This window comes from Palaemon carinicauda, chromosome 4, assembly GCF_036898095.1.
Source record: "Palaemon carinicauda isolate YSFRI2023 chromosome 4, ASM3689809v2, whole genome shotgun sequence".
Classification (NCBI taxonomy): domain Eukaryota; kingdom Metazoa; phylum Arthropoda; class Malacostraca; order Decapoda; family Palaemonidae; genus Palaemon; species Palaemon carinicauda.
The window spans coordinates 93,827,950-93,851,903 of NC_090728.1; the positions used below are offsets into that span (position 1 = coordinate 93,827,950).

Here is a 23,954-nt window from a genome sequence, read left to right on the forward strand (position 1 = left end):
ACCGATTATATTGATTATACAGTATGTTGATTTTGTTATTACCAATGTTTTACTTAATTTTTCTTAGGACTTCCAAATGAAATGTTTTTCTTTATGACGCCGCCTGAAACGACGGCGTCATAAAGTACTGTACGCTCAGTAAACAACCACGCTCACAACAAAGAAGGCATTTAACGCGCATGATGATAGTGATAAATAATGATACAGTACAGTATTTACAGTAAAAGCATTTACAAAATATGTTACCTTACAAATATAATTTACCGTATCTATATAAAATCATACAGTACTGTACAGTACATATTGTACGTAGCAAAGCAGGAAAACAATTTACGAGAGAGAGAGAGAGAGAGAGAGAGAGAGAGAGAGAGAGAGAGAGAGAGAGAGAGAGAGAGAGAGAGAGAGAGAGAGAGAGAGAGAGAGAGAGAGAGAGAGAGAGAGAGATTGTTTTACGTACGTACTGTAAATGTAAATTTTAAACAAAAAAAATCAATTTACGAGAGAGAGAGAGAGAGAGAGAGAGAGAGAGAGAGAGAGAGAGAGAGAGAGAGAGAGAGAGAGAGAGAGAGAGAGAGAGAGAGAGAGAGAGATTGTTTTACGTACGTAAATGTAAATTTTAAACAAAAAAGAATTTGATAGGTTACAACATGTAGACTTTTAAAACCTTCCCTTTAACTTAATGCATACAGTACAGTACTAAACTATAAAACAGGCACAAATACAGTATTAGAATGTGAGAATATTAAAGTAAAAAATAAAGATTGTTACTGTACTCACCACGAAAGAAGTTCAAGAAAAACTTGAATGATGATGGCGATGAATTTGCTGCACAGTAGAAATGATGATGATGAAGCTGATGATGTGTTCTATTGTGCAGCCAGGTAGTATTTTACGTCTCTTCAGACGGAGGTGTCTTTTCCTGGGACACCTCTTCAACTTCTTCAATTTCTTCCGAAGGCGTAGTAGCAGGAGGAACTGGGTCTTTTTTGCGAGGCTGGAAGAACATTGTGATCGGAATTTGTTGCCGCTGCTTCTTTTTTCGATCTAAGAGCATCTTGTAGGGAGTCATTATGTCATCAACCTTGTTGCAGAATTGCATCGACCGAACCATATCCTCGTCCCACTCTTGCAACATTTCTTTCACCTCCTTTATATGGTTGCAGACCTTGGCAAGCCGTTCTAGTGTTAAGCCCGTTTCTTCGACATTTTTTTGGGTCTCTTCCTGGGTTTCACTCTCTTCTTCGCTTGCCGATTTCGTCAGGTCTTCGAGGTCTGCGTCAGTTAGGGGCTGGGAATGGCAGTCCAACAACTCGTCGACGTCTTCAGTCGTCATGTCGCCAAACCCGTTACCTCCAATTATGGCAGCCAACTGCACAGATTTGCGTACTGCAGAGTGTTGGATTTCAGCAGGTGTAAATCCCTCGTCATCGTAAACAATCTCGGGCCACAACTTCTTCCAGCTTGCATTCACAGTTGCAGGTTTCATCTCTGGAAGTGCCTTCTGAATATTCTTCAGGCACGTGGCTATGGTGTACTGCCGCCAGTACGCCTTCAAGTTAAAATCTTCATCCTCATCCTCTTGGGCAGCATCCACACACGCAACGAGGTCCGCCAAGGTATTCTTCGTGTAGAGGGCCTTGAACGCCCTGATAACCCCCTGGTCCATCGGTTGAATTAATGACGTGGTGTTGGGTGGCAGGAACTCAACCTGAACGCCCTCACGCGACAGGTCAGTTGCGTGTCCACCAGCGTTATCCATAAGGAGAAGGATCTTGAATGGCAAGCCCTTCTCTACGAGATATTCATTGACTTGCGGGATGAAACACTGGTGGAACCAGTTGGAGGTCAGCATCTTCGTAATCCATGCTTTTGGATTATGCATCCAGTACACGGGAAGGAGATTCTTATTCTTATTTTTCAAAGCGCGAGGATTTTTCGACTTATAAATAAGCCCCGGCTTTAGCATAAATCCAGCAGCATTGCCACATATCACGAGGGTAACGCGATGCTTGAATGCTTTAAAGCCAGAGGCTTTGGCTTCCTCTTTGAACAGGAAAGTTCGCGACGGCATTCTCTTCCAAAACAAGCCGGTCTCATCCATATCAAAGACTTGTTCCGGCTTGTATCCACCTTCGGCGATAATATTCTTGAACGTCTGGTTCACGTAAGTTTCAGCAGCGGCAGTGTCAGCCGAAGCAGCCTCGCCATGCAGGGAAACGAAGCGTTTCTGAAACTTCGCGAACCATCCTTTGCTGGCGGAAAAACGTTGTTTCTGAGGCTGGAAATCAGTGGATGTCCCTGGTTGAGGATCATCTGCATCATCATCATCTTCAGCATGGTTGCCATCGTCGTCTTGAGGTTCCTTTGCAGCAAAATTCTGATACAAGCTCAAAGCCTTTGTTCGGATGGTGTTTGTATCCAAGGCTATGTTCTTCTTCCGGCAGTCGGCAATCCACACAGCTAAAGCACCTTCCATGCGTACGATCGTTTTATTACTCGTTGTAACGACTCGCTTCGCTGATCTGCTAAAGGTGATTGCAGCCGTCTTTCTAATGTTCGCCTCGTCCTTCTTGATATAGCGAACAGTAGATTCGTTGATCCCAAAATGGCGCGCCGCGGACGCGTAACTTCTACCGTCTTTTAACATATCGAGAAGCGTAACCTTCTCAGCAATCGTCATCATCCTTCGGTGGCGTTTAGGCTCACTACCAGCCTTAGTAGAAGCAGAACGCTTGGGAGGCATTGTACAGTAGGATTTGACAAAAATTTCAACTTAAAAAGGTCGCACACAGCACAGATTAAACTTCACAAACTTAAGAACGTCTACTCAGTGATACGCGGGAACAGAGAGTGGATGACCCGGGCCCGCGAGAACCTAGATGCTGGAAGCTGGAGATGCGGGCAAAACACCAATCACATGCTAGATAACAAAACTTGAGTTCTGATTCGTCATCTATCAGCGCTTGAACCAATCACAACCCGTCTTACAGTATATGATGCGTAGGTTACCAACTCATACAAGATACCCCGCGCATACCGTACGTACAGTATTAATAATAATAATAATAAATGATAATAATACAGTACAGTACTGTAATAATAATAATAATAATGATAATAATAATAACAATCATAATTTTATTAACAACAACAACAATAATAATAATAATAACAATAATAATAATAGCTTTACGTATGCTATTTTATTCTTTTGTAGGATGTGTCTCTCTCTCTCTCTCTCTCTCTCTCTCTCTCTCTCTCTCTCTCTCTTGTACGCTTATTCGAAATGTGATTTTTGCAACAAAGAATATTATTGGATGCAGTACTACGTACGTATACATACAAAAGATTCATGGAAAAGAAGCACATCCATTACATTTGTAGTACAGTAGTAGCCATCAGCAGCCTTACACCATTCTAATATTGTATGACTGCATCTGATTTGCGTTTCATGTTCGATTTAATTTTACTACGTACTGTATACAGTACTGAATTATCGTATGATAATAATACAGTAATAATAATAATAATAATGATAATAATGATAACAATAATAATTTTATTAACAACAACAACAATAATAATAATAATAACAATAATAATACACGTAATAGCTTTACGTATGCTATTTTATTCTTTTGTAGGATGTCTCTCTCTCTCTCTCTCTCTCTCTCTCTCTCTCTCTCTCTCTCTCTCTCTCTCTCTCGTACGCTTATTCGAAATGTGATTTTTGCAACAAAGAATATTATTGGATGCAGTACTACGTACGTATACATACAAAAGAATCATGGAAAAGATGCACATCCATTACATTTGTAGTATAGTAGCCATCAGCAGCCTTACACCATTCTAATATGGTATGACTGCATCTGATTTGCGTTTCATGTTCAATTTAATTTTACTACGTACTGTGTACAGTACTGTATTATCGTATGATCACATTCTCTTTTCGTGTTTTATTTCTTTCTGTGCTGAATTATATATCATATGTAATGCAATGAACAATCAGTAAGAGCAGATATTACTAATTACAGTATTAATGGAATTACAGGTAACAAAATATCGTATTTGGGGGTCTTCAGATTTCGCGGTATTTTCGAAATTTCCGGAAAATCCGCGATATGTATATATATATATATGGGTTATGGAAAAAACTCGCGAAGTGGTGAATCCGCGATGGTCGAACCGCGAAGTAGCGAGGGTTCACTGTATAGTTTTCTGTAAGCAGACAGGTTGGCAGGCAAAGCTTCTAATACTTCTAAATGGCTGACTAGTTGTTCAAAAATTACATATTCCAGCACTTTTGAGACAAAGGATAGATTTGAAATAGGTCTATATGAGCTTAATTCCTCGTAGGCCAGTGCATTTTTCAGAACTGGTGTGACTATACCCATTTTCTCAGATTTAGGAAACTTATATTCATCATAGCTTGCATTTGTTATCCTCATTATTAATTTGGCTAGACTAGAAAAGTCTCTCTCTCCAATTACTTCAGATATTGGCAAGGGATCGATCGCACAGTTTGTTTTCTTTGCTCTCTTGATAATTCTGGTGATGTCATCTTGTGTTATGTTGTTAAATCGTATTAATTTTGTGTGTGCGCCCGGTGTATCATTAATCTGATGTTGAATATTTACAAATGACCTGGTTATGTTTTCAATTTTGTTTTTGAAGAATACTAGAAAATTATTTGCTAGTTCCTGGTCACTGTATCCATCAGGTAGCTTCTTTTCTTTTAATTTCCCATTAAACCATTCAGGAGACGATGTAACTTATTTATGTCTGTTGCTGCTTCAAGGATCTTTCTCTTATAGTATTCCCTGTTTTTCCTTCTTAGTAGGTAGTTATATTGACACGAAGCAGTTTTGTACTCTACCCAAGTACTTTCAGTTTTTAACCTATTCCACTTTCTTTCCTTACATCTTTTTTCACTCTTTTTTACCAAAGTCTCTCCATCAAACCAAGGAGATTGATCTTTTACGGTTATAGTCTTTTCCATCGGTGGGCATATGGTATCATATTCACTTATACTCACTTTATTGTAAGTGGCCATGTGACAGTTAGCGCACTTAGCTCCTAACAGACGTTGGTCATCATAATCACAGGGAATGTTGATAGCATTATTTACTTTCTTTGTAACTTCTTCAATAAATACAGTAGGAGAAAAATCTTATTTATGTCTAAAGTTTATTTTGTTTACTAATGCATGTTTCTGTAGAGGTAGACTAGACTTAATAAGTCTGTGTACTGGGGAGATATTACATTTCTCTTCGACTTTTATATCAGACAATATTATTCATGTCATCACTTATAACTAAGTCTAGCGTATGCCCAGTTAAAGTAGTTGTGCAGTCGACATTATTCAATAGTCGATATGATTCTAGTATCTCACTCACTAAATGACAAAACATCAGGATTTAATGCCTCATCCATCCAAAAATTGAAGTCTCCATAGCTAACTAATTTGTTTTTTCCATGATAATCATCTCAATGAGAGCACCAAATTCTTAAAAAAAAAAAAATTAGAGTTTGTTCTACAAGGTTTAAAGATTGTTACAAAGGATATTCTTCTATTTTTGGGAGTAAATTTTATTTCTATATATTCAAAGCTTGTTACACTAATTCTTTTCATCATTTTGAGATTTGAGTAACTTTTATGAATAAAGAGTCCGACAAACACACCAGACCTTCCTTCTCTCGGTATGTGAAAGAAGGCATGTGTGGGGGGCATCATTTCAGTGATTTTTGCCTTGTCCAAGTTATTTAGCCAAGTTCCAGATAATGCTAGTATATCTAAATATTTCTTGTTTATCAATTCTCGAATTTGAACAGTCTTATTACCTACAGATTGTATATTCACATCGCCACAGTTTATGACATCCCTAGTAACCATGATCAGTATTTTCCGCTAGTCTTTTCAATTCCAAGTCAAAAGCATTGCAGTCTCTCGAATTTACTGTATGGTCACTTGGTCTGTTTCTGGTGGAGTGTCTCCCTGAACATTACCTGCAGACTTTATCTTCATTCTTAGACTTGCAATCTTTTTCAAAATGTCCATATCTCTGACAGTGGTAGCAGGTGATCATGTGGTACCTACCACGTATGTTATAGATACCCCATCGTAACGAAACTTTGTCTCCATTATCATGAATAGCCCTCCGAACTTCAGGATCACATTTCAGCACATAGTTGGCGGTCCCCCCGAGGCCTTTTTCTTCAGGACTGCACTTATCTTCTATATTTTGGATATGGTCCAGGCAGTTATTTCTTTGAATAAAAGCATTTACTACATCATCTTCATAATTGTATACATTGCATATCATTATTTTAGGTTTTAGTTTTCCGATTTTTCTCGTTTCAGTGTCAGCCACCAATGTCTGAATTTTGTTTCCCGCCTCTTCTCTGATCATATTGTTTGCAAAGTTTACAACAACATTTCCATTCGTAGTTGACCTTGTGTTAAGTATAGGAATGTCTTTAAGTGCTTGTTCAACCTCATGTTTTGGTAATTCTAGTTGTTGAATTAGTTGATTTAATTATCAACAGATTTTTTTCCCCTAACTATGTCAGCAAATGTCGGTTTCGCCGGTTTTGGGTCTATCAATGTTTGAAGTGTTGCTTTAATTGATTCCATATTCATGGCAAGAATGTTAACTTTCTCAGTGAGGTCGGTGATCTGGGTGGAATTTGCTGCATCTGCACCAAGGTCCACAAGTTTGTTTTCCAAGTCATCTATTTTCGCATCTTATTCGTTCAGGGTCGGATTACTCATGTTTACATCTTCCTTTAATTTTAATATTACTAAATTGTTTTGTCTGGTATCATGTACACAGTGAAGGCATAACCAATCTAGGTTCTTCCGGTTAATCTCACTGATGGCTGTCACTATATGCACACATCTCTATATATGGTAGAGTCTATTACATTCACATACTATCCATTTTTTCCGTTCTCCATCCGTTTCATTACATTTGAAGCAGATATAGTTAGGAGCAGACATGGTGTACTGTTTCTTATCACTTAGATTTTTCCATAAGACTAACTAATATCTTTTCAATGATATTCTATGCGAGAAACACAAAACTAAAAACTAAAACATGACTCAAGGCATGAATAGCAGAGCTCGACACAACATGTCCACACTCTAGCTATACACAGTGGATGCATCTTTGTTAATATCATTCACTTGTAATAAAAATGTTTTAAATACAAAAATCATCATTATAAACTCTCTTGGAAAGAATTAGGAAGTCTCCCAACCCTTTCCTATAATGACCACTGAACCAGGAGATATATTCTCACACCAGAAATACTCAATTATCTAAGATATTCGCTCCAGTAAGATAAGTGATGGTCCATCCTACACCAAATATCATAATCATAGCCTCATGATTTACCAAGTCAAAGGTTATGAGAACAAATACCAACTTGAGCTTACCCAGCCTTAACAAAAATTCACATAAGATATGATTCTATCAATCCTCTCTTCTCTCCTCATTTCATGGCGATATACTCCGTTGCAAGAAGATGGTAACCTCTCTCACCGCCCATCAAAAAAATATTATGTATTCCAATACAATTATGTATGAGGGAATACAGGCTGAAAATAGGCTTTAAAGAACTCATGTAATACGACTAAATAAGTATATTAATCCCACCACATAAATAACCTTACCAAGGTTACAACTGACAGGCTAATTAACATGCAGTCAGCATTCAGCTATCTTTGAGCCAAAACTAACTGCAATGCAATTAAAAACAATAATATTCACCCTTAAGGGTGCCGGCCGGAATGCCAATATATGGGGGTATAGGAAGAAAAACACAAAATCCTGAAAAAATTCAATGTGCTTCGTATGGCAATGGCGAATGAGTATACAAAATATTTTGTCAAAATTCCTCTTACTTTCATAGTTACAGGGTAATTAGTAAAAGTAACTCAATAAACCATGAACATTGTTCCCTCCGAGAAAATGCTGTATTTCTGTTATCGTAAATTTTGATAATTATTATATTTTAATGTAAAAGAAATATTGAACAATGGCATCTGTATAACTTCCATGAGTTGCAGACAACCGTAAATTATACCCTTTGCCCTTCAGTCCTACCACAAACCTGAGAGAGAGAGTACATGTCTGAGTTTGACCTCTGATGTTCACTCATTTTTACGTTTGTTTATCTCGTTTTTGGCAAGGATTTTATCATTTCAAAAGAGGAAAAGACAATTTCCGCATCTTGCTAACATAAGGGAGAAGAAAATTCTCTCTATTAAGAGTTCAGAGGAGGGTAATATCAGTAGTGCACAGAGAGAGAGAGAGAGAGAGAGAGAGAGAGAGAGAGAGAGAGAGAGAGAGAGAGAGAGAGAGAGAGAGAGAGAGAGAGAGAGAGAGAGAGAGAGAGAGACCTTACCTTACCTTATTGCCTTATTTTTTGTTTGGGTTCCCCCAGGTCCCTCAGTGTGAGGCACCTCGTATATCCACCAGAGAGTTGCTAATGCATCTTCCGGTGTATTTTGCATCTTCCAGTCTTGGATGGTCTGGGATGCATCTTAAGTATTTATCGAGCTTATTCTTAAACACATCTACGCTCACTCCTGATATGTTTCTTAGATGAGCTGGCAGCACATTAAATAGTCGCTGCATTATCGATGCTGGTGCGTAGTGGATTAATGTCCTGTGCGCCTTTCTTAGTTTACCTGGTATATTTTTTGGCACTATTAATCTACCTCGGCTTGCTCTTTCTGATATATTTAGCTCCATGATGTTTTCAGTAATTCCTTCTATTTGCTTCCATGCTTGTATTATCATGTAGCGTTCTCTTCTCCTTTCTAGACTGTATAGTTTTAAAAATTGCAGTCTTTCCCAGTAGTCAAGGTCCTTAACTTCTTCTATTCTAGCAGTATAGGACCTTTGTACACTCTCTATTTGCGCAATATCCTTTTGGTAGTGTGGGTACCATATCACATTGCAGTACTCGAGTGTACTACGTATATAAGTTTTGTAAAGCATAATCATGTGTTCAGCTTTCCTTGTTTTAAAGTGTCTGAATAACATTCCCATTTTTGCTTTACATTTAGCCAACAGTGTTGCTATTTGGTCGTTGCATAACATATTCCTATTTAACATTACACCAAGGTCTTTAATTGCTTCCTTGTTTGTGATTGTCTCATTATTAGGTCCCTTGTATGCATATACCATTCCTTCTCTGTTTCCATAATTTATTGATTCGAATTTATCGGAGTTAAATACCATCCTATTTATCTCCGCCCATTCATATATTTTGTTTAGATCTCTTTGTAGTGAGTTCCTATCTTCATCACAAGTAATTTCTCTACTTATTCTTGTGTCATCGGCGAAACTTCTCACTACGGAGTTTTCAACATCACAGTCTATGTCTGAGATCATGATAACAAACAGCAGTGCAGCTAATACCGTACCTTGTGGCACACCAGATATTACCTGGGCTTCATCTGATTTCTCGTCATTTGCAACCACTATCTTGTTTTCTGTTTTGCAGGAATTCTTTTACCCATTTTCCTATCTTTCCCACAATATTATGCTTTCTCATTTTTTTCTCCAATATGTTATGGTCTACCTTGTCAAAGGCTTTTGCAAAATCTAGATAGATCACATCTGTGTCTTTTTCATTTATCATATTATTGTATATGTTTTCATAGTGTGCTATCAGTTGGGTCTGTGTACTTTTTCCAGGCCCGAAACCGTGTTGACCCATATTAAACAAATTATTTTTAACCAAATGGTTCATTATTTTCTTTTTTATTACCCTCTCATACACTTTCATAATATGTGATGTTAGACTAACAGGTCTATAATTGCTTGCCTCTAGTCTTGATCCACTTTTGAAGATAGGGGTTATATAAGCTAATTTATGTTTAACATATATCTCGCTCATATCTACACTTTGTCTTAGCAGTATTGCAAGCGGCTTCGCGATAGTGTTTGCAGTTTTTTTTAACAAAATCGCTGGAACTCCATCTGGTCCGGCTGCCGATCCATTTTTAATTTCGTTTATAGCCGTGACAATATCTGCTTCATTAATACCTATATCCGTTAGATATTCAACATTTTCTTCTCTCATTTCTGTTTCATTATTCTCATTCGCAATTCTTGGTGTGAACTCACTTTTATATTTTTCTGCTAATATATTGCATATTTCCTTTTTTTCATTCGTTAGCCGTCCTTCAATTCTTAGAGGGCCTATTTCTAATCTCCCTTTATTCATCTTTTTTGCATAGGAGTAAAGTACTTTGGGGTTTCTTTTTATATTTTGAAGTGTCCTTTCTTCTAAGTCCCTTTTTTCATTTTCTTTCGACTGTATAATCTTTTGTTCTGCATTTTCTATCTTACATTTTATTTCCCTCATTTTCCACACATTTTTTTCTTTTGCAAGATTTTTCTTCCACTTTCTAATTTTCTGAAATAAGATCCTTCTGTCTCTTGTTATGCACGTCTTTTGTTTATTGTTTTTTTTCGGTACATATTTTTCAACAATTTTCTCCAGTATATTGTACAGTATGTCCGTATTTACCTGTATATTATCACTTACAAATACATTTCATTTTTCCATTCTTTATTCAGTTCTTCATTTATTTCTGACCATTTTATATTCTTACTGTAAAAATTATATTTTCCATATCCTTCCCAAAGTTTTGTGCTTTTATTAATTCTGTGATCACTTGCTTTGGAATGGACTATCAATTCTATGACATTGTGGTCTGAAATTCCCGTGTTATACACTATTATTTCTTTAACATAATTCACCTCATTCACAAATACTAGATCTAGGACATTTTCCTTTCTTGTTGGAATGTGGTTTATTTGTTGCATATTATGTTCTAATAGCATATCTTGAAGCTTTTCAAATTGCCTCTTATCTTCTGCGCTACTATTACTATCTTTTTTATATGTATACATACAACCACTTTCTTCTATCCGTTCTTTCCAATCCACGAAAGGAAAGTTAAAATCTCCGGATAGGAGTATATTCCAGTCTTTATGGTTTCTACATATATCATCTATTTTTTCTATTATTATGTCAAACTCCTTAGTGTTTAGGGGTCTGTAAACTACAATATTCATTAGTTTTTTCAAATTCAAATTCTACCGCAATCAATTCACATTCTGTGTTGCTGTATTTTTCACATACTTTTCCTTGATTTATGTCTCTTCCATATATTGCGGTTCCCCCTTGATTCCTATTTTTTCTGTCTGATCTATAAGTTTGGAAACCCTTTATCTGGTCATCACTGCCAGTCTCTTGGGAATACCATGTTTCACTTATATTTAATATATCTATTTTTTCAATTTGGGTTAGTTCTTCTAAGAACTCTATTTTCCTTTTAGAGTTACTTGTGACTAAACCCTGTGCATTCATTACCATTATGGTTTGTGTTTCATCCCCATTATTTAATATTGGTAATAATATGGATTCTCCCATGCTTCCTTCCTGTTCTGATATGATGTTCTTTTCTTCATTTCCCGGAATTCTGCCATTAAAAAATCCAACTTTTCTATTATATTTGCTCTTTCGCCTTCATATTTATTTGTGTGTGTATACCTGCAACTGTCCCCATATCTGCACCAACCCCTGGCATTATAGATGCATTCTTTGTAGTTGGGCTCTAAATGTGCAGGTTTGGGTTGTAAGGCCTCATATCTTGGGGCTCTTGGTTCAAAGCGCGGTATATACACGGCCTGCTTTTTTGTTTCTTTTTTTGTTTCTTTTTTGCTTTCATTTTTCTTTTCAGTTTGCTGAGTTTTCTTACTTTCATTCATAGTTGCAGGATGCATATATCGACATTTTTTGTTGTAAATGCATCCTTTTCCTTCTTTTAGGTTTTTGCATATTTTTGGATGGAGATCTCTGCATTCGTCTCCATATCCGTCTAAATACGCACATTTACCATATATTTCATAATTATGGCATATCTTTGGATGCTTGTAGTAGCATCTTTCGCCAAATCTGCAATTCCCTCTTTTCAGCATATTGCAGACTATATCCTTCTTTTCTATTTTTTCTTGTTCTTGCTCTTCCCTAAAATTATGTAGGTCCGGGTAGAGTCTCTTGGGTCTATTATTTGTTTCCATCTGGTAATTTATTTCTTCATAAGTATGTTGTTGGATGGCATCATAGGTTATATCAATGATTTCTTCTGCATCCTTACACATATCCTGTTCATTGTTCTCTTCTTCTTCTTTTTCTTCTTCTTCTTCTTCTGTTTCTTCTTCTTCCTCTTCTTTATCTTCAACTACTTGCAGATTTAGTCTCGACTTAATTATATTTTCTATCCAGACTAAGCATGTTGAGCAGAATACCTTTGTGTCTTTATTTTTTATTTTTTGCTGTATTTCAGCACATGTGGGGTGTGTTGGGACATGACAGGCATCACATTTTCTAATCAATTGTTGAGGATTATTAATGGAATACCATATCTTACATGTATTACACCATTTTGGCATTCTTTTTCCCATTGCATCAATCAGCATATTCACCATATTGGACTTCTTATTGTTCTTTGATGGAATGTGTTGATTGGTGTAGACTTTCTTTATAAGTCTCTTTATCACTTGGATCCTCTTTGGAATTTCTTCTATTATTTTGCTGATGTTTTCCGCAGATTTGCTCCAGTTTATTGGATCATATTGCTTCAATATGTCTGCGAATATTTTTCCGTCACATTGGTTGACGTTACTAGTGACCTCTGTTATCAGACGGTCGAGCTCCTGTTTCGCCAACTCATGGAATTTATTTTTGCCGAGTCCAGCGATGTCTCTCCAAGCCTTGCCCGTGTTGTACATAGCCATCTTGATTAGATTTTTAGTAATTCACAAGATAACTATTCTATGCCGACGTTTTATCCCACTTCTCTGACCTCAAACTAATCACTGACTATTCACGAAAACTTGTAGCTATATTGCACTCGATAGCCTTTTGTTAACCGCGTTAAATCAGGATATTTATAGGGTCGCAAAAGTGTAATTACTCACCGGGAGAGAGAGAGAGAGAGAGAGAGAGAGAGAGAGAGAGAGAGAGAGAGAGAGAGAGAGACGACGGCCTTGCCTAACACAAGCTAAAGAAGCAAGATACGGAGCAAAAGGATCTTCATTTTTGAGTAAATTATGATAAATAACTTTGTTTCCATTTTTCAATATCCATAAAGGAGCATGAAATTCATAATAAACAGGATTTATTAATATTGTCTTTGTAAAAATACAAAGAAAAACTTTGAACGCCCTCTGGCATTCACTCATTTTTACATTTGTTTTTCTCGTTTTCAGCAAGAATTTTATCATTTCAAAGATGAAAAGATAATTTCAACATCTTGCTAACATAAGGAAGAAGAAAATTTGCTCTATTAAGAGTTCAGAAGAGGGTAATATCGGTAGTGCAGAGAAAGAGAGAGAGAGAGAGAGTTGTGGATAGAGGAGCGGCTGCCTTGACTCACAGGAGCCAAAAGAAGCAGGATATTGAGCAAAAGGATCTTCATTTATGATTGAATTATAATAAATAACTTTATTTTTTCATTACTACAAAAAAATAAATATAAAATTCATAATAATCATGATTTATTAATATTGTCTTTGTAAAAATACAAAGAAAAACTTTGAATGCCCATATCTAAAAAACTATACTTATTGACCTTCAAATTCAAGTTTCCTTAGTTTTGAATATAGCATTGAAATTTGGTATATAACTTAGAAATACATTATAAAACAATAAAATAAAGCCCTATTTCCAATTTTTGTTTCATATTTTTTTCTGAATTTTTTCCCCCTGACTTTTAGGTTTATTTTTTTACCATAATGAAAAAATTCCTATCTGGCAAAAAAATTACTTTTAGAAAAAATAACTCTTCATATTATTAGAGATCTATATAGTGTAGTTATCCCAGATCTTAGTAATAATTATCAAGGAATGAAATAGAATTGAAAAGGTAATTTTTATGATAAATCGCCCTGGCGTCGCAAAACCGAAGGTCAGAGGCAAAATTCCTATGCAGTTTGGAGATGTCCTAAGTTACCTTACTAAGTGGTATGAATGTCGAAGTCCTATCATTATATATCAGCATTAGCCAGCTAGACAGCCTTCAATGATGTTATACCAGCCTTACCAAGGTGTAGAAGCCCAAAGTTAACCTTCCTTCGTATTTCATAACAATGTAATGATTGGAACTCGTTAATAATGAAATGAAGTTATCAAAATGGAGCCGGCAATAAACAGCACCTCCTTTTATATTATCAAGAGACAAATGTCTTGGACAGTAAAAGTACTTACGGAATTGTAGGAAAATCAACAAATATTATTTGGAGAGTAAGAAACATACTGTACACAATTACTTGGATGCTGGCACTAACTAAGCATGCTTACATTTGCTAATTAAGTCATGAAAAGAAGAAAAAACCTTAATTCAGGTCATCTTAATATTCTTTAAAGTGAATTTTCATCACACGAGGATACATTGTTTATCGTACAGACGATGATTAAAGAATGGTGGTTGAGAGATTGTTGTCACATGATATGATGGCAAGGACTGGAGTGATGGTTCCTTCCTGGGATGCCGTGTGTGACGAAACTTTATCGCAGACTCTTTTCAGCTACTGCGGTGCTGTGGGAAGCTCAAATTAACCTGATCTTGCAAGGTCTCCCCTATATACACTGAGTCTGCGCCTTGCACACTCATACACTGACCTTAGAGTAGGGGAGACAATATTTCTTTGATGTTCATGTCGGATTAGACTCCGTATTCTAGGCTTTCACATGAAAGTCCTTGGAGACCACATAGCACATCCCCATAAAAAAGAAGTTTATCCTAAGTCAAAACTCCTCTTTGATTGATTCCAAATCTATTATCAAATTAGACTTAAACGGTAATTATATTTGAAAAGGAGAATTTTGAACGAGAGCTTAGAACATAATTTCTAAGGTAACTAAATATTCAATGGCATTTAAATAGGAGACTACATCTCAAAATTGTTTGTCTTTTTGAGGCATTACGCCTTTTAAAGACTAATTAGTAATTACCTGAAACTCTGAGACCTGGTGCTATCTTGGGAAGGTGACATGCTCATGCGATCAGATTTACGGCTAGGGGAGTTCCTGTCAGTAAGCTGCGTTTCAGAGAGAGCTTGTGTTGAAAGTTGAATCTGCTGTGTTAACTGGTGAAGTTGCAAATCTAGTGCTGTGATGTCTCCTATGCTACGGCTTGATCCTTTACTTTCAAATCGTGATTCAATTTCATGACTGACCTGAAAGTTTGCAGAAATTTAATTTTAGCCTACATGAAACTGATCATGTCTTTTATATTACAAATGCATTTTTTTCTTAACTACAATATATTTCCGTGCATAAGACGACCTTTAGATAAGACGTGGCTGAAAATTATGGCAAATTTCAATGAATTTAGGTCATATCTACAATATAAGACAACTGAGGAATTACAAAATCATCAGTGTATAGGCTAGCTTTTGCTGTATACTTAGAAATCCTAAGTAAATTAAATAAACTATTTCATAGCGTGCGTTTGCTAAACACGCCATCTAAAACCGAAACCATTGCTTTGTTTACGTTCCATCGCCAATCATAACGAACAAATGAATGCAAGTGATAACTAATGATACTTAGAGCTTTTAGTAAAGATGTTACATGTATTACAAATATTTTTCTAGCCATATCTCTAAAAATTCCTACGCGTCACATAACAGGAAAACCATTTTGTTTGCATTTAGTCAACAATAAAGTTTATAACGCTAGTGACAGTATGATGTGACAGAAAAGATGATGCAAGATTGGAGAAAGAGTGATGATAATTCTAATCATGATGGAATTTTCATGAAAAATAAATAAGACAATCTAAATCTTACTATTACCGTTAATAACCCTTTTACCCCCAGGGCTATTTGGAACTTTCCAACCCTTAACCCCCTGGCATTTTTTTTTATTTTTAAGCACATTTTGTGTCGTTACTTACAATAACGACATGGGAAATCAATTGTTATTGAATACCCATGTTCATATTGTATATGGAAAATGTTCTTTTATATTACATTGCGTTAAGTGGAAATGTGCGTGTTTCTGTACAAATGAAGGTTTTGTTTATATTTAATTGTAATAAGCATTGTTACCAAGAAATATTGTCTTGTGAATAGTTGTATAAGTGGTTAACAATGCGATGTAAGTTGTTTCGTTCGGTTTGCGTTGAATAGTTGGTTTCGTTCGTTTTGTTGTTTTCTTTTGTCGTGAGCGAACGAAGCGGAAGTCATGACTTTGGGAGAGAAAGCGAACGCATTATTTTTACGACGAAGGCAACAGAGCTAACGGCGGGTAGTTGCTGCCTGTCACTTCTCAACGCTTGTAGTGTAGTCTTCAGTGTACTTAATCAGGATGAAGAGAATTTCATTTGATTAACGAAGCCGTTCCTTCCCAGTATTTAATGAAGTGGATGAATTAATCAACCGAAGTTTGGATGAGTTACCTTGGATGGGATAATTCGCTAGGGATATGCATATCTGTGCGTGGGATTCCGTGACTGTGTAAAATCAAATATTTATATGTGGTATCGTGGTTTACCCGTGCCTATTTGTAATCCGAACTTGGTAAGAACTTCATATGAAACCAAGTAAGTAAAAATTGGGGCAAAAGCTCAATAGAATATAGTATGACCATTTATCTTTGTAACACAACGCAATGAATTCCTAATGTAGAGAAAGGGTCTTGAGTTCTCTTAATGAATCTGGTGATTAGTAATTTTGTGAATGACTGAAGTCATTATATGTTGTTGCTTGTTTGACCGGAGTAAGTAACGATATTTTGCAATATATTTTTTTTTAAATTGCTCTACCAGCCTTAATTTTCGTCATAGAGCGGTCAGGTTGGTCTCATTATTTTGGAAAATGCCTGAAGTTTCTCATAAAGTTATAAAAAATATGCAAAAAAATTTAAAAAAGTTTTTTTCAAGGACGTACCAGTACGTTCATGGGGGTAAAGGGATGAGTTTTGTGAATCGTACCAGTACGTCCATTGGGGGTAAAAGAAAGAGAAAGATGAAAGTTGCTGAGAACGCAGTCATAACTCGATGTTTAAATTTTGTCAGCTGGACTCACATATATAACAGTTGATTTCATTGTTATTATGGAATATTTCCTCAAATAGGCTATTCATCATGAACTAATGCGAATAATATGAAAGGTAAATATGGTTTGGTTACCTTTATTATCAGTTATCATACCGAGGCCTAGGCTAGCCTACCAATAAACATCACTTGAAATTCAATGCGTGATTTTCATATCAATTGTATACGATGACCCCCAATTTTCAAGGGAGAATATTGGGATTTAAGGGTTGTCTTATATAAGAAAATATATGGAAGTTTGATCAGAGATAAGACAGACTGTATACATTGCTAGATTCCTCAAAAGAAATAAAGGTTTTTCTTAACCCTTTCACCCCCAGGCTATTTGGAACTTTCCAACCCTTAACCTCCAGGGGTTATTTTTTTTCAAGCTCATTTTGCAATATATATTTTCTTTAAATTAATCTAACAGCCTTAATTTTTGTCATAAAGAGGTCAGGTTGGTCTCATTCTCTTGGAAAATGCCTGAAGTTTCTCAAATAATTATCAAAAATATGCAAAAAAAAAAAAAATTTAAGAAAGCAGTTTTTTTGCAAGGACGTACCGGTACGTCCATGGTGGTAAAGGGATGAGTTTTGTGAAACGTATTAGTACGTCCTTTGGGGGTAAAAGGGATTAGTAAAAGAAATAAAAATTCAATTACTCAAATAAAAATTTTAATATAATATCCAGTAAATATATATTGCCAATTTATTATTGACTAGAAAATAAACAATTAAAAAGGCAGTTTAATTGAATTGAGGAATTTAAAAAAGGGATTTTGATGTAGGAAAAATCTATTTCTGGGCGAGGGACCTGTGCCGCCCAGTGAATAAGCTCCTATTAGCACTTATTCTTAGGTAATTTACTGCTAAATATACCAGAGAAAAAATGTAAAGGAGTGCTAGGTTAACTAGCTCGCTCACCTATTGGTGTCGGTATGGAATTGGGCGTATAATCCAGAGGTCCCGCACTATTTAGATTCAGCCACGACAAAGACCCCAATAGAGGAGAGCCGTTCAACCTCACTCGGCACCACCAACTCTGCATCCGCTCAGAACCCAACTCCTTAGCACCCAAAGTTTGGGGACTCCAAGGGAGAGGAGCTGGGAGGGTTCACTGGGCGGCACAGGTCCCTCGCCCAGAAATAGATTTTTCCTACGTCAAAATCCCTTTTCTGGGCTTGAACCTGTGCCGGCCAGTGAATATATACAAGAGAAATGTCACCAAACTTGAAAAATAAAGGAAAAAACATAAACATAAGGGAGACACAAGTTACTTTAATCAGAGATGAGTGCCAAAAACAGCTATAAGGGTACCTTAAAAAGAACATAAATCCACTTGGTAGAACAATTGACAAAAAAGGTAAGGTATAATAATGCCGTGATATATACAGATACTCAGGAGTCAAAAATTTACAAATATAGTAATAGTAATCAGGTGCGAAACCAACGAATACAAATAGGGTATAAATGAGGCAGGTAAGGGGGAGAGATAAAATGACAAGGAATTAACATGTGAGTTACCTGGGGGTAACTACGCTCCCTGCAGCTACTGTAGGAAATTTAAGGGCTTCCAAATGTTTAAGATAGTGTTTCTTGAACACTGACGGTGACTTCCACCCTGTATACCTAGAAAGATCCGTAAAATTCAAGTGGTGAAAAAAGTTCATCGAAGTAGCAACCGCTCTGATATCATGTGCAAGAGGAAAAGAGTCAGGGCTAGCTTGTTTAATAAAATACAAAATTTGTTGCCTGATCCCTTTAATGGTAATGGTACCGCCTTGTTCTCTAACGAATAGAGGCCCGGAGGAGTTAGAGGAGGTCCGGGATAAATAAGACTTAAGAGTAGTAACAGGGCACAGAGACGGATCTTGCGTGAGGGGAACAATTTTCCAGGAGGACCATCTGTTCTGAGGGTCTTCGTTCTTAGCTAAAAAGAATTTGTTAGGTGAAAGAAGGACCTCTCCCGAAGGAAGGAACTCAATATGACCCGGGTCTCTTGACAAAGCTGCCAGTTCAGAAATTCTTGCCCCGGAAGCCAAACTCACAAGGAAAAGTGTTTTCCTGAGAAGGTTAATATAATCATAAGAACTGTTAATGGTATCAGAAGCCAATTTGAGCACATCATTAAGGAACCAGGTAACCGGGGTAGGACGAGTAACCGGTTTCAGTCTGGCACAGGCTTTCGGAATTGAAGCTAACAAAGAGTCGGTTAAGTCTATGTTAAAACCCACTAGGAAGATCTTTTTCAAAGCAGATTTAATAGTGGTGATAGTATTGGCTGCCAGACCTGATTCTAATAAAGTTCTAAAGAAAGTGACTGTAAGGTTCAAGTTCATACAGTGTACGTCTGAGTCTATCAGAAATTTAGCCAACTTTTTAACCGCAGAATCATATTGGCGGATGGTGGAATCCCGTTTATCTGATTCTAGGAACAGGGTGTTTTGAGGATCGATATTGGCACCATGCATGGCCGCAAACTTCATGAAGTCCATAAAGTTAGGGCGCTCTGAATGTTTGAGAAAGCGTACACAACGCGTGTTTGTACTATCTGAGACAGAACCGGATTGGGTATCGGGTGAGGATGTAGTCTCAACTCTCGCAGGAGAGGGTACCAATTGCTCTTGGGCCAGTTGGGTGCGACCAAGGCTACTCGTCCCTTGAAGGATCTCAGTTTGTCTAGGACTTTCAGTAAAAGATTCACCGGGGGAAAGAGATAAATCCTTTCCCAGATGTCCCAATTCTGTGACATGGCGTCTGTGGCGTAGGCCTGAGGGTCTAGATTGGGAGCCACATATACTCTCAATTTGTGGTTGGACTCCGTGGCGAAGAGGTCCACTTGGAGACCCGGAACCCGAGAGAGAATCCACCGGAATGACTTTAGATCGAGTGACCATTCCGATTCTAGAGGGGAGGTCCGGGACAAGGCGTCTGCAACTACGTTCCGGACTCCCGCCAGGTGGACAGCTGAAAGATGCCAACGGTTCGAGGCTGCTAGGGAGAATATGGCTACTAGAACATGGTTCAGAGGCCCTGATTTTGATCCGCCTCTGTTGAGGCAGCGGACCACCACTTCGCTGTCGAGAACCAGACGAAGGTGTTGTCTCTTGGATGGAGCGAGACGTTTCAGGGTTAGAAGAACTGCCATGGCCTCCAGCACATTGATGTGAAATTGGCGGAATAAGGGAGACCAAAGACCTTGAACTTTCCTGAGCTGAGAATAGCCTCCCCAACCTGATAGGGATGCGTCCGTGTGAATGATTAACTTCGGAGGCGGAAATCGAAGGGGAACTGACTTTGACAGATTGTTGGCCCTTGTACAAGGTAGAAGTCTTTCCCGGAGAATGGGAGGAAGGCGGACTTTCCTGTCCCGGAGCTTCCGGTTCGCCCTCGAACGCCAGACACGATTGATATCTTTCAATTTTGCTTTCAGAAGTAGATCCGTCACTGAAGCAAATTGAAGGGACCCTAGGATCCTCTCTTGGAGTCGTCTGGAACTTACTTTGTCTTTGAGAAAGCGTTTGGTGTTCATTGCAATCTCTAACCTCTTGGGTTTGGGAAGACACAGAGTGTGAGATATAAGATCCCATTGCAGGCCGAGCCATTGGAACTTTGATTTCGGAAGAAGATGGGACTTCTTGAAGTTGATCTGGAAGCCTAGAGATTGAAGGTATTGGATGACTTTGTGAGTGGCTTTTAGGCAATTTTGGGAGGTGTCTGACCAAATGAGCCAGTCGTCCAGGTAGGCTACTACTTGAATCCCTTGATTTCTGAGTTCCTGAACAGCAACTTCTGCTAACTTTGTGAAGATCCTTGGGGCGATGTTGAGCCCGAAAGGCATCACCTTGAAGGAGTAATTTTTGTTTCCTAGGCGGAAGCCTAGATACGGACGGAAGTGTCTCGCTATCGGAACGTGATAATAGGCGTCTGTAAGATCGATAGAGGTGGTGACGGCCCCACGGGGAAGTAAGGTCCGCACCTGCGAGACGGTAAGCATTCGAAACTTGTCGCATTGAATGGACAAGTTGAGAAGGGATGGGTCTAGAATCACTCTTCTCTTGTCCGAATCCTTCTTCGGGACACTGAACAGCCGACCCTGAAACTTCAGGTGTTTCGTTTCTTGTATGGCGTTCTTTTGTAACAGGTCCTGGACAAATTCGACTAGGTCCGGAGTGGAATGCTGATGAAATCTGTTCGGTGGAGGAGGTCCTTGAATCCAACTCCACCCCAGTCCCTTGGAGATGATACTGAAAGCCCAGGGACTGAACCTCCATTTGTCGCGGAAGGCATAAAGCCTCCCCCCTACCCGCTGCACCTCAGTATTGGCTTGAGGAGTTGCCTCCACGTCCGCCTCGGAAGTTCTTTCCCTTGCGAAAGAATCTACCTCTACCTCTGTTCTGGTATGAACCACGGTGGTAGCCTCTACCTCTGTTATAACCCTGGGAAGAGCCTTGAGCCTCATAAGATTGGTTAAAGGCTGGAGAGGTGGTGGAGGCACCGGGAAGCTGGCTCTTAGGGAGTAGAACGGTGACGTAGTCGTCCGAGGAAGGAGCCTGAGAGGTGGAAGGCTGTGCAGGAACAGCAGGAGATGGAGGGAGAGGCTGCCGGAAAACGGACGAGCTACTCTGCTGTTGCCGGAACTGAGTGGAGGTATACGGGCGGAGCTTCTTCCTACCCCGGGCTTGGTAACTTGCGGGATCATATTTCCGCTTAGGAGTCAAACCCCAACGGGCTTTAAGGCTCTGATTAACTCTAGTAGCCTCTGTCAAGACTTCCTCCACAAGATCCTCAGGGAAAAGATTTGGACCCCAACAAGAGGACCGGATAAGTTTATTCGGCTCGTGCCTAATAGTCGCCTCAGCCAGGACGTGTTTGCGGCACCTACGTTTAGCAAGAGCAAAGTCATATAAGTCAAAATATAACGACTGCAAAGTAGCCTTATTGAGAGACTTAAAGATACTCTCAGTAACATAAGTTAAGGCTATCGACTCCGTAGAAGTGGCCAAGTTCAAAGTTCGACCAACACGTAGGCGGGAATCATACTCCTGTTTAATAAGGGATTCCGGGAGACGGGGAAGCCGTTCACTAAAAATCACTGACGCACAGTCCGCTGTTAGCTTGCCAGAAGTAAAGGTGGTATGGACATTGTCCCAACACTCATTATCTGAAGGAAGAAGGAGGGAGATCGGATCTACCTCTCGGATGGGAGGCAAGGGCTTCTCCTCCAGAGCGTATTGAAAAGCAAGCTCTGCAATCTTAGTGACGCATGGAGTCACGGTATTCTTGTCCATTAGGAACATTGTGAAAGAACTTTTATGAGGCGTCAACATGGTATTGGTGCAACCTATATCATTTAGAAACCTAGCCCAAACAGATTGGGCTTGTTCCTTTGGGAAAATGACGGTCTCTTTGGGGACCTTATCCAGCCGAACCAGAGCTTCCTCGGTAAGCCTGGCATAACCATGAAATGGAAATGCGAGACCAGGAGGAAAGAATTCAAAATCCTCTAGTGGACGAGTACCAAGACCTTCCAACGTTAACATCCCGTCTGAGAATGGGGAATGAAGAGCCATGCGCCAAGGGTTATTCTTGGTAAACGGCGGAAGCTTAGAGGCATCCGGGATGAGAGAGCTTTGAACTCGCTCCGGAGCACCATGCTCTAATGCCCCAAGTCTCTGACCAATGTTAGAGAACATCGTGTCCATCTTGGCCTGCATTTCTGACACAATCTTAGATTGCATCTCCGACACAATGCGAAGCATGGCTGATTCGGAAAGGCCCGGGTTAGGAGCAGAAGTGGCGGATTGTACTACCGGGTCGTGAGACTTAGAGGAGGAGCCGGAAGCCTTAGATGACAGGTTTGTATTGGATTTAGAACTATGGGAAGCCTTGTGGGGCTTACGAGCTTTTGGCAAAGTTCTAGATTTAGACTTATCTTTGGGGGGAACCGGGTGTGATCGGTGAGACGAATCGCGGTCCCCAGCAAGACCGAGATGATCGAAGAGAATAAACTCTCATAACTTAAAATATTACACGATCTAGATTGCTCAAAACACAGCAAAACATAGCTTGGTACTTAACTTAGACGGTGTCTCCTGGGAAACCGATGTAGAAGCCATAATCCACGAAAAATAAGGCAAAAACACGAGAGCACAAACTAGCGGGTTACCACACAGGCGTGCTAAAAAGGAGTTGGGTTCTGAGCGGATGCAGAGTTGGTGGTGCCGAGTGAGGTTGAACGGCTCTCCTCTATTGGGGTCTTTGTCGTGGATGAATCTAAATAGTGCGGGACCTCTGGATTATACGCCCAATTCCATACCGACACCAATAGGTGAGCGAGCTAGTTAACCTAGCACTCCTTTGCTTTTTTTCTCTGGTATATTTAGCAGTAAATTACCTAAGAATAAGTGCTAATAGGAGCTTATTCACTGGCCGGCACAGGTTCAAGCCCAGAAAAATTATATTTTATGCCTAAAAGTTTCCTTAATTAAAGTTACCAACCTCGGGATCAGAGTCCCAACGCGAAACCACTCTAAGACAATAGCATCTGACCGAACGGGAATTGAACCCTGGTCCAGGATACTTGTATGATAGTGCCCGTACCATTTAGTCATGAAGTAAATATATATATATATATATATATATATATATATATATATATATATATATATATATATATATATATATATATATATATATATATATATATATATATACACATTCTTACAAAGCTGGTCTAGTGTAGAGTAAATACTTTATTCGTGTATTTCATTTGTGTATTTAAGAGGTATACGGCCAGCTCGTAAGGCGAGTTCCTCTTTTGT

At 38.6% G+C, this 23,954-nt stretch overlaps 1 protein-coding gene across 1 annotated transcript in view; it reads right to left on the reverse strand.

Moving 5' to 3' along the window:
- The window catches only part of LOC137640065 (uncharacterized), a 201,513-nt gene that overhangs the window by 6,074 nt on the left and 171,485 nt on the right, over positions 1-23,954 (reverse strand). The window contains exon 11 of the mRNA XM_068372495.1: positions 15,043-15,266. Within this exon, the coding sequence (XP_068228596.1) occupies positions 15,043-15,266 (224 nt within the window). The remainder of the gene's footprint in view (positions 1-15,042; positions 15,267-23,954) is intronic.